The 12,385-nt window shown below is 40.7% G+C and overlaps 1 protein-coding gene across 2 annotated transcripts in view; it reads left to right on the forward strand.

Annotated features, from left to right (window-relative positions):
• adamts7 (a disintegrin-like and metallopeptidase (reprolysin type) with thrombospondin type 1 motif, 7) overlaps positions 1 to 12,385 on the forward strand; it is a 113,724-nt gene that overhangs the window by 68,437 nt on the left and 32,902 nt on the right. For both annotated transcript variants that reach the window (XM_016670026.1, XM_007548975.2), the window contains exons 15-19: positions 970 to 1,096; positions 4,131 to 4,344; positions 7,506 to 9,200; positions 9,493 to 9,645; positions 9,783 to 9,956. In XM_016670026.1, coding sequence (XP_016525512.1) covers positions 970 to 1,096; positions 4,131 to 4,344; positions 7,506 to 9,200; positions 9,493 to 9,645; positions 9,783 to 9,956 — 2,363 coding nt within the window. The remainder of the gene's footprint in view (positions 1 to 969; positions 1,097 to 4,130; positions 4,345 to 7,505; positions 9,201 to 9,492; positions 9,646 to 9,782; positions 9,957 to 12,385) is intronic.

The raw sequence follows: 12,385 nt of genomic DNA on the forward strand, positions 1-12,385 counted from the left end.
CCTCACCCATATAACTTGCTCTGGACTGTAAGCCAGGTACTGTTTAAATCTATGAACCATGCACTCAAATAGCTGAACGTCCTCAAATTCTCTAGAACTGCAGCTTCTTTAATGAGTTAGCGGGGTTAAGTAGCAGCATGAATTCAGCAGTGAAGAATAATCAAATTATGAAACAGAATTGATCTAATCAACCTAACTCTCTCTAAATGCTGATACTAGGAAGCTGAACAGAGGCTTTGGAGAGCAAACGATCCTTCATGCAAACTCTGGAAAGGCTCAGTGGCAACTGATGACTTTGCAAATTTCTTGGGATGAGAGGCGATCTGGGAATGCAAGACGTCGGCAACACACGGGGCAGATCAGATTACTCCAGTGACAGGCTTCACAATTAAATAACCAAATAAAACACCAACAGGAAATGCACAACCTGGACCTGGACCTGCTTTGTGGGGAAGGTTTTTCTAAAAGGTTAATGGATAATCTAAAATCATTTTTTTTGCTACAGGCTGCCTTCAGCATTCACCAACTTGATAGCAGAAGAAATTTTCATCTCCGTTTGCTTTCCAAGCAGGAGCACAAAAGCACCAAACAGAGGGCGTGAAGGATTCTCTCGCCGTAGGCAGCGATGGTTTCCTCCTTGCAGTAATTGATGATTTCTTTCCTTCCTGCCACTGTGCCTAGCACACATCTCTACACTCCAGACCAGCTTGTTGCCAGAATCTGAGTTACTTGCTCGTTGCTTTAACTGGAAGTACTTGCCATTCTCCCCTCTTAGCCAGGTGATGGCACATGATAGCAGCAGGGTCTGATTTAGTGGGGTGGGGTGGTTTCCCCCCCATATCTGCCAGTGCTGCTATGGGAATCTCTTTTTCCCAGGACTGTAAAGTAAAAACATTCTGCTGTTGCTCCGTGTCATGGCCCTGTCAGAAAAGTTTGTTTTTTTTCTTTCTCCTCCCACTTGTTTTCCAGGTGTGCAGAGGCAGATTGTTTACTGTGTGGAGAAGACAACCGGGATAGCCGAGGAGCATCTCTGTGACCCGTCCACTCGGCCCGATGACAACCGAACCAGCTGTTCCAGAGATCCGTGCCCTGCCATGTGAGTCGGCCATGCAGACGAGCTGTGATTTACGACACGCTGAGGTTTCTCAGACAAACACGGCGCGTTTTGTTTCCTGCTGCATTCTCCACGCTTCTAAGGCTTTACCCTGGAAATAAGAAAAAGCCTGAATCTGTATTAATGTGGCGTTAATGACAAAATGCAATTCCTTCTGTTGCTTAGGCTTTTGAAGTAGGATTATAGGTATTTTCAGACGAGGCCCAAGATTATATGCTATCCTGAGCAGAATCTGTTTCAGATTATCCATGCTTCATTCATTTCCTTTCTGACTTCTGACTTGTTTTACATCTACATGGCAACCCAACTACCAATTATATCGATTATGTGATATGATGTCTTGCCAGACAAGCGCATCTTCCACATAATATAAAAAAGAAGTAATACTTGAGATACTCATTTTTTTTTCTTTTTTTATGTAAAATTTTCATCCTAGCTCCTTAAAGGTTCCCTGATCTCAGAGGATAAGTACTTTTTTTTTTCTTTTCATTTTTGCCTGTTTATTTTAAGAAACCATGATCTGGTTTTACAGTAAAGGTAAGGCATGTCGCCCCACCATCAAATGCAGGTTTTCTTACTTCATAACAGACCATCCAACTCAAGATCAAAGAGCATGTTTTTTTTTTTCTCCTTCTTCTTTTTTACTTCCACACATTTTTTGATACCAAAGTTGTAGCTTGTTAACTTTGGTAGAATCAGAAAAGAAACTACATTTTCTCTGAAAACTGAAAGTAGCTCTGAATTGAAATCACTGCGGACATGATTGTGTCGGTCTTGTCTTCACCTTTTGGAGATTCAATGCATTTTTATTTGATTTTAAACCTTATGTAAATTGGGGTATGTCTTGCCTCTTACTCCCTGGCATCATTTTTATTTTTTTTTAAGTCGTTTCCGTTTCTAGCTCCCGTTACCTGCTCATCTTCAGTCTCTATGTCTTCTCACTCACTAATTGTCCCCATTTCACCCATTTCTCTCGGCTTTCTCTCCTTCTTGTTTATGGAGTTCATCATAAGTTTGAGTTCAGTTGTTGTTTTTGTTCTTTACATCTGAAGATCCCAGGCAGGAGTGATTCGTCTCGTCTGCTTCATTTCTCAACTAAACATGACCGCGGTCCTGTAAGAGCCTGGATAATGACATCGAGAGCTTCTTACACATGAAGTGCCGCAATCAAAACCAAATAAAGAGAGATTATAGCTTTTTCTTTTTCTTTTTTTTTAGAAGGTCAAATTACCTTCCAAAGATTATTACTCTTGTGATTACATGTTGAAGTCTGCACTCAAGAAACTCAGCTTCTTATCTGTGTTTTGCAGTTAATTTGATTTTTCTGCAGTTGACAACATTTCAAGATCAATACGATTCCTGAGAGAAATATACAATCTGTATTCTTATAGAATATAGAATTACATTCTTTTACAGGGAAGGCAGACAAGAAAATTATTCCGTGTAGAGAGAAATGAATGGACTGACAAAAAACGTGGCTAAAAAAATTAAATCTGTTTGCCGAAACAAAAAGATTCTAAAAGTCATTCAAGAAAATAAAACTAGAGAATTGGGTAAAATATGTTGATTATTCTTGGCTGGCTGCTTTTTAAGTTGGCACCACATACCCCAAAAATGTTAAGATTTTAAAATGTGCAAGTTGTCAGTAAAGACATCAACACAGCCTGGCAGTAAGATCTTCAAAGTAGGACATGTACACAGATGTTGACGAGAAATGGGCAGAAACAAAACTGCAAGTTATCAGAATCGAAATGAAAATAAATAAATAAGTAAAAAATCTATTAAAAAAAATCAAATCAAGCTAAAACAATATTCAGTGCCCCGAGGAGAGGCAGACATAGAGATTGTGGATGATTGTGCGACTCTTTTATCTGAGATTGCCACTGAAATCATGTGGGAACATTAATTTGTTTTCATCGCAGTGATGCATGAAAATATGACAAGCACATTTTCACCATTGCTGATGACATGCAGCTGTGTTTCAGCTAAAGGAGCAGGGCGGATGGCAGCAATTACCCCTGTTGGAAAGACACAGATGGACTTTAAAATTTTGGTGGCTTTCTTCGTTCCCGCAGTCAGTACTAGGTGTATTGATGGCGAAGTGCCTGCCTGCGTTTCTTCAGGCTGAACTAAAGATTCTGAACCTTTTGTTTAGTGAAAACAAATGAACTCGATGACGTTACTACCGAAGAGTCTGGATCTGGTGGGAACCTTTGACAGAGCTGGAACTGGCATCGTTTTCTGTTCCATGGCTTGAAGTATTAGAAAAGCTGTGGGTGCTCTACTAACTACTTCCTAAAATGCCTTCGGTTCGTGTTTCCATATTTATTCATTCACTTATTAAATTATTCACTTACAGATTTGCTTGGAACAGAATAAAACGGCCGACTTGGTGAGGATTTCATATTTCTTCCCAAGAGTTATGAGGCTGAAATAGATTAGCTTTCATTTCATCAGTGACTTTAGTGTGTTTACCAAAGTTACGGCTCTCAGTTTGAAGACATTTTGTGTTTTTATACGTTCCTTCAATTGCAAGTGTAACACTAAGCCATTATTTATTTGTTTATGATGCTAACATTTCACCCACTTTATTTTCTTACTCTTTTGGCACCTGCATAGAAATATGGAAGAGAAAAATCTTTTAGAGGCCCTTGTCTCTTCCACTTCCATTGCTGCTGTACACAATGAGTTTCATCAAAAAAATCATTTTTTTCTCTCTCTCTTTTACCATTTCAGTTCACCACAATGTGCAGAAAGATGTGTGTTCAGCATCTGGGCAAAATCCTCCTTCATTGAACGAAATTTGAGTCATTTTCATTGAGCAGCTTTTCTTTTACTCTATGCCTGACACATTATGAACATTTTGTGTGGGGAACAATGAAAGCGACTCGCAGAACCTTTCGCCGCACTGCCGAATTGGCGGGTCCGCATCAGGACCACGGCGAGGCGCAGTCATTTTCACCCCGGCCGTGCAGATTATTTGGAAATCGTTGCTTTCTTTGTGCCGCCTGTGCAGATGGTGGGTTGGAGATTGGGATAAGTGCTCAGCGAGCTGTGGCAGCCTGGGCCAGGCTAAAAGGACGGTTCTCTGTGTCCAAGCTGTCAGTGCGGAGGAGCGGGAAGCTCTGGATCCCAGCGACTGCAAGCACATCCCCAAACCTGAGTCCACGTCCCCCTGCAACACACACGTCCCCTGCCCTGCCGACTGGAACGCTGGCAGCTGGTCAAAGGTCAGTTTTTGCTGTCCTCCGACAGACGGAGAGAAAGATGCACAAGTTTGTTTCTTTTGCTTGTGCGTCACATTAATTAATATATCTCTGTGTTTTCACACGTCAGACTTTTCAAAATGCCAGACGAATGGCACCGTTATTTCATTTCCCTCCTGTCTTTACAGATACAGATAACTCAAAGCTAAGCTGAGGCGTTTTATCCAGTTCATAACCTCGGCCGTTTTGCTTTTTAGTCCCAGTATTCATTTCAGAGGTCACTTCTCCATATCTGTGTTTCCTAATTGAACACAATTGTAAATATAAGCTTTAATGGCACGTGATTAAAAGTTGTGTTTATGGCATTTACAAATGCATAAAACCTTTGTCCCAACCTCTTTGTCTTTCCTTGCATCCTTGTAGCTTTTTGTCTTTTTGTCACATATTCTACCACAGAATATGTGACGAAAAATGTAATGAAAAATAATTCAAATATTTATTTCTTGGTCACCTGCACAAGTATTTTACCAGTTTAAATGTTTAATTTGATTCAGACTGAACACGTGTTAGCTCATCTAATCCTTTGGAGACACGATGCAAATTATCGTATTTTGCGCACCGTCAAGTTCTGTCATTAGCAAAGCTGTGCATAAACTTTGGTAGTTGGCTAGTTGGAAATACGATCCATGCTGAACAAATGACTTTGAAAATTGAAAATAATTAAACTTAGTCCCAGGTGATGTTCTGAAAACAACAATCTGTATCTGACCAGAGACGATGCAAATGAAAACAACTGGTAGTGATGCTGTATATACTCACTGCTTTTAGATAATTATGAAGAGTGTTTGCAACACCATGAATTCTTATCATTGGTAATAACAATTCCTATAAATCCTGTCATACTCATGTACTTAGCCATTTGTATAAGCTCAGCATTGTTCCATAATTTAAATATTTTTGATTAAATGTAGCCTCAGCATTCTCTGACATATATTTCATTACTATTAAAAAGCAAAAAGTATATAAAACCTTGTTTTTTGTTTTGTTTTGTTCTTTTTTTGCAGATTTTGATGGTTCTTAAGCATTTGCAGTTCTTAAGCCTATGTGACGAAATACAAGTCATAAAACATTTTAAAACCATATTAGGCAACATCCTATTGCTAAATCTGGTTTATTACAGTCACATAACTGTTTCCTTAAAGTAAAATAAATTAAGTATGTATAAAACATCCTGAATGTGGCTATGAATCACAAATGTTCATCGGTGGATTTTCCACTCTGAATTAATATGAATGGTATAAATGACAGCTCAGAAGTAGATACAGTTCCAGGTTGTTTATGTAGGGATACGTAAAGATATGGTAAATTATTGCTGAGTCTGAATTCTGTAGCAGGTTGTGACATGTTGCTTGTTGTAGTCACCATTAGTTTTTAAAGATTGAACCTTGACAGAAAACCTGCCCACATCCTGAATCATCCTTGTTTATTTGCCTGTGGTTGTGAGTGAACTTTTGAATAAAATATAAACATAGTCTTTGGTTCTACCAGGAGAATCTAAAGAAAAAAATACGCTAAACCATCAACTTTTAAAAGCAAAAAAAAAAAAATCAAAAAAACATTCTGCTTGTGAAAAAATATGTTCTTCGGTTGCCTAAGAATCAGTGAGAGGAATATCTGCACTTTTGTTTTTCTTTTGTTTGTAATTGTTTATCTGAAAAGTTTGGGGTTCCTCCCAAATGTTTATTTGTATTTCTGGAAAAGCGTAATAACCAGTATTTCATAATGTGATTTATTTGTCTTAAATAAAGTAATTAGACTAGAGTTGTCATCATTTTCTTGGTTAAAAGAATTAATTTGGATATTCCATTATAGCATTAAACGGAAATAATTATTTGCAGTGATATAGAAGCATAAGTATAAAACTCTTTTTTTGCCCCGTGGGTCTATTTTTCTGTACTAAATATTGTGTGGCAGCGCGATATTACTTTACTACTTTAATTATCAAGAGAGGAGATTGTGGTGTGTTAAACAGACATTTTTATAATAACTTTAAATTTTGATTACAGTTTATGAGCTGTGGCTCATAAACCATTTCTGGCCCGATTAAAGAACGGCTAGTTTTACATAAAACTGCTTAGATGCATTTAACATGAATGTTATCCAATTATTATGACTGAAATAAAAAGTGAAAAATATGGATGTTGTATTTGAAACATCTTGAGCTGAAGCACAATGAGCTGCCTTTTATCAACGATAAAAACAGAGATTATGGATTCTGAAAACTCTACATTAGATTAACTCAATCTGCAGATGTTTTAATCTGTGACAAAAGTACATAAGTTCTGTCCTAAGTTCTACATAAAGATGATGTCTGATTCCAGTTTCATGCTGGTGCTAAATCTTGAATTGCTGGATATCAAACTCATGCCAAATGAACAAGATTTGAATCCACAAAATCTAACGTGTATTAAAGACCAAAATACCCTTCCTTTTCCTCAGACGTCCCTTTTTAGTGCAGTTCTGATATTACAAAATACAAACTTGGGTGTTTATCTTTCTTTGTATGTGTAATGCTGCATATTTTCTGTTCTGGCACTCTTTGCGTGTAAGATCTTAATCATAATGAAGTCTTAACCTGGTTAAATAGAGGAAACACAATTAATGAATGTATTAATTTCCACCCCAGAAGTATAGCTGTACATTAACTGACCACGAGGGAAAGAAATCTGTTAAACATTTTTGGTGCTTTATTAGTGCTTTACTAGTTAAAACTGCATACAGATATGAAACATCCATCATCCATCATCCATCCATCCCTGGTTTTTATCTCCAGGGTCAGTGGGTGAGAGGTGGTGTACAGCATCACAGGTCAATGTGGCGATACAAGACACACAGGCATGAACTCACACTTAAGGGCAATTTTGGAAAGACCAATTAATCTAGAAGTCATAGCTCTGGAGTGTCTGAGGACGTTGGAGCACCCAGTGAGAACCCATGAGGAGCTTCTTGCAGAAAGACGCCAGGCTGGAATTCAAACCCAGCCCTTCTTGCCGCTCGGCAATAGTGCGACCAATTTATCCACCATTCAGCCTGTATTGGTTCCACAGTGTTATGTTGAATCGCAGTTTGAACTTGCACGTGTAAATGCTTCTAATCGCCACGTGTCTTGTGCTTCTTGCCCGCAGTGCTCGGTCTCCTGTGGTCCTGGACTGCGCCACCGCAATGTCACCTGCTCAAGAAACACGGCGGCTGATTGCGATCCTCTGAACAAACCGTCATCTGTCACGAGCTGCCAGGTTCAGGACTGTCTCCAGGTTCTGGGCAATTTTGGAGACATCGAATTGTCCGGCAGCGGCTGGTCGAGCAAGGAGGTGCTCAACGAGATAAACGCCATACCTGAAGCTAAGCCTCCGCCAAAGCACAGCACCGCCAGAGGTCAGCCGAGGAGTCAGAACGACCATAAGTACGCGGTGGAGGATGATTTTCACTACCACAACAACATCGAGAATAACCGCCTCGTTGACGACGACGAGCCCTCTCATGAAACCAGTGTTCACTTTGATGATTTTTACTACGATTACAACTTCATCGACTTCCATGAAGACTTATCGAATGAACTCGGGCGCTTTGGGGAGGAGTCGGAGGACAGCTCTCCACAGGGAGCCGAGCCAACCCACAGCGAGAAAGCAAACGCTTGGACAGACCTTCCACAAGCTCCCACAGCCACTACACCAGCTGCGACAATCGCGGAGCTCCACCTCTCGCACACCCGAGAGCCACAAAGCACAAAAACAGACGACACGCAGGCGAAGTCTGAGGAAGCAAATCAAGACGAAATAAATGACTTCTTGTACGAAGATCACCTCCTTCCAGTGTCCGCCACCCGACCGCCGCCGCCCTCCATGAACTCGCTTTTACGAACGGGAAAAAAAGGCAAAAGCCCCTGGCCTGGAGTCGCCGGCACAATGCAGAGTCTGGTTTTCAGCACAAAGCAACCAGCGGAGGATGAAACCTGGGGTCAATCTGGAGAGGAGGTGGAAAATAACGACACCGATTTCAGCGAAGAGGAAAATCACTTTAACCGTCTTGCTGTGACTCCGACACACAGCGCTCCTGCTGCCAGACATCAAACCACTGCTGTTGCTGCAAAATCAAACGCTCCAGAGGAGGCCGAGTTGTACATCTCTGCAGATAAAAACGTAGAGAGTTCAGAACCTTTAGGCTTTCCGTTGCCAGAGAAGGGAACTCGTGCTGTGACTGAATCAGACAGTAATGTGTCAGAAATACCTCAAACAACCAGTCAGGACACACCAGGTGCTTTCACAATAAAGGACCAGATGCTGAATCAGAATAATGTTGCCATGAGTGATAATGACTGGTGGGACCAGCTGGGCACACCGTCGCCTCTTCCCTCTCATGAACCCTTTCCTCCTGCCATTCCTCTCCTTGTAATCTCAGGTAAACAGGGCACATCTGACGACTCCACATCTGTAACTGAAACAGAAGTCGGGTCGGATGAAACTCTTCAGGGAGCTACAAATATTCCTCCAGATGTAAAACAGACACCTCTGTACACCGAGACAACTGGAACATACCCCACATTCCAGCCTCCTTCATTCCGTTTGTCCGATTTTGACTACAATGACATATCCGTTCCCTCGGTGATGCAGGGCCACGGTAACGTTCATCCTGACCCCTCGTACCCGTCGATGACCACATCGGCCGTTCCTGAGTTCAGTTCAGCTCCTCCGCAGAGCACAAAGTCCACTACGCCCAGACCTCTGCCAACCCGTCCGCCGGGCCTGTGGCTGCATCCGGTCCAAACGTCAGCCTCCCCAGTCGCAGGGCCCGCCTTCTGGGTTACCGGTAACTGGAGCACCGTACGTATTTTTGACTTTTTTTCCACATTCTACCTGTTTTAACGATGAAGTAATGACAATTAAAACATCAGAAGTTTGATGTATAAATTGACCAATACAACATACAGTTTGTAACCTTCATCCTCAAACGTAGATATTTTGCTTCCTGGTGTGGTTAATGTTTCTAACCCCTTAAACCTCAAAGTGTAAAACCAGTGGAGTGCAGATGACAAGCTGGGGAAATGTGAATTATGTCTCTCTGGTTTGAAGCTGTCAGACTTGTTCTCTCTTAAATGACTTTGTCTGTGGACAGTGCTCCACCACCTGCGGTCTGGGCGCCGTCTGGAGGACCTTAGTTTGCAGTACTGGCTCAGAATCAGACTGCGATCAGACCAAGAGGCCTGCGCCTGCCCGACAGTGCTACCTGAGGCCGTGCTCCACGTGGAAGGTCGGGGAGTGGAGTAAGGTGAGACGGCATGCAGCTCCGCTGTATGTGTCGGACCTTTCACTTCTGAACCACCAAGCTAATTAACGTCAGGAAGGAAAATTCACGCTGCTTCCTCATGCCTCGTTGGTTTACGTGCTTCCCCTCTGGCCCCGCAGTGCACCAAGAACTGTGAAGGCGGAATGAGATTCAGAGAGGTCCAGTGTTTTGACCTGAGAAACCAACGACCTCTGCGACCTTTCCACTGCCGGGCCATGTTCACCAGACCGTTGACACAAATGCCCTGCAACGTTCAGACATGCCTTGACTGGTACACTTCCTCCTGGGGCCAGGTGAGCTAATTAACGAGACTGATCAGAGCTGTGAAATGTAGTCATGCTTCAATATTTGATAGAATCTTTGGTAACCAGGTAGTTCATTTAAGGGAATCATCTATTCCTTTTTCTTTCTTTTTAAATGTTTTCAGGCTCATTGCTGTTGATGCTTGGTTCCATTTCTGTGCTATAAAGTTGAGAAATATGAAAAAATGTGTGGAAAAAATTGAGCTGAAGGCAGCAGAAACATTCAAATATTGATATCTGATCTTTGATGCACAGTTCAAATGCCACGAAAGACGAATGTAGTGATAGAAAAATATATATAAATCAAATGTACCTGAAAAATTGTGTATTTTACGATATGATATTTAGAGGAAAGTAATAATAAAAATTGATAGTGCAGAGCAGTATCTTGGAGACTGAAGTTATATTTTCTTCTTTGGTTCTGACAAGAATGATTGAAATGAAAATATGTATATGTATTCAAATGTAAAAAAAAATTGAAAAAAAATTATAAAAGGAAATTTCATATTAGGTTCAAAAATGAGTAAAATGAAGCTGATGCTAAGTATTATTACTCCAATTTACACCACCATCCTGTGAATCAACAACTGTCTCTGGAATCAAAATCATCGATTGTTATTGTATATTAAAAATTAGCAACATTTGAAAATGGAAACGAAATCAAAAAATCTCTTCATTGCATAACAGAGACAAGTCGACATACACAATCACATCACAGGAGTAGCAGAACCTGCACGTAAAAACAGAGTCCTGCCTTTGCTTTTCTCTCCCTCCTGCTTCTCCAACACCTGCTGGATCAGAATCCAACCAGCTCCAAGTCCGGTGGTCGAGCAAAATCTAACATGTTGTGAGAGCAGTCTGATAATCGGTGGAGAGCAGCAAACTGTCCAAAAGTAAGTTATTTCAAAGTCCTCTGGCTCCTGGCATTGCTCTGCAGAAAAGTGTGGAATAAAACCACAAGAGAAACTCGGAGTTTCCATGAGCCGCTGCACCTGTCCTCAGCACAATGGCCTTGTTAGGGCTTTGACAGCAAACACCTGGAAAAAGACCCGTCTGAGGTCCTTCATTTTTTTATTATCGGGTCATGAAGTGATTGAGCCAGGCTCGCTTTACATAATCAGTTCATATTTCAGTCATGATGGATTAGCAACACTAGATTGGTGATGATTGGGAAACCACATGGCTCATTGTTAGAGCAGCTGCACCACATATAGCGGCTATGCTATTATATTATAGTGAACAGAGGGGAATTATACTTTTTTTTACCTCTTGGTGCCCAGTTTGCTTCCCGTCCCCGCGGCCATTTTCATGTCTTTCTCTTCTCTCTCTATCAGCCTTTCTGTCCTGTCCAGCTGCACCTCGATAAAACTGTATCCGTGTCAAACTCTATAAGAAGTTTGATTTTCCCTCAACGTGTTTGGACCCTAAAAAGTTCACATGCACAAAAGAGGATGGAGCTATAAAATATTATTGTGGGTAAACATGCAGGACGATTCATTGGAGATTTTGTTGTTGGAGTTTCTAAAAACACAATCGGCAAAAACAAAAATATTTTTACCTAAGGACACAAAAATGGGCCTTGGATGGTTTGGCTGCCGAGTTGCATCCTCTTCTCAGGTTTTACTTTTCTTTCTTGTAATACCCAGATTTCAAATGGTTGCATATTTCATAACAGGGCGATTTTAGCTGAGGTGCTCTTTACCCATTTACTTCATAAAATCACTTATGATTCTTGGATGATTTCTGGATAATCTATGTAGCAAAAGTGCTCACTTAATCTTTCTTCTGTGTTGCTAATTAGCGCTCGCATATCCAGCTAACACTTTCACAATCAATTAATTGTTTGTAACGTAAACAATCTGTTTTGGAATTAGCCGGGGGATTTCCAGATTTTATTACAGAGGCAATATATCCGTCTTTTTTTTTATTTATTACGGAAACATATTTTTTCAAAGTTAGCCAACTATTTCGGAAAGTGAACTTTTTCTTTCAGTCTCTTAACTTTGACATAAGAATCTTTGAGGCAGAAAGACTCCTAATACTCAGAAATGAATTTATATGTAACCAATTTTAAATTGGATGGTTACTTCAGAAGCTGTGTTCCTAGCAGCTTGTCAGAATGAGAGAAGCTATCCCTGTGTCTTCAGCTGAATCTATATTAAAAAAAAAAGGCCTAAGAGAAAAACAGGGAATAGGATTATCAGAGCTGATGAAGAGCAAGTGACTCATCTGTCAGGTCTTGTATTAAATCTTTGCTGGATTTTATGAAAGACGCAATTCTCAGAATCATCTGCTCATCAGTTGCAGAAATTTCTTTTTGTTTTTGGTATGAGATTTCTTCTTTTATTCTTCATTTATCCACCTCTCCCGTTCTTTAAAAACAAAGCGGAAAATATGCTGTCATGGCCACGAATTGTTCT

Source organism: Poecilia formosa, unplaced genomic scaffold (assembly GCF_000485575.1).
Source record: "Poecilia formosa unplaced genomic scaffold, Poecilia_formosa-5.1.2 Scaffold29, whole genome shotgun sequence".
In the NCBI taxonomy this organism is placed as follows: domain Eukaryota; kingdom Metazoa; phylum Chordata; class Actinopteri; order Cyprinodontiformes; family Poeciliidae; genus Poecilia; species Poecilia formosa.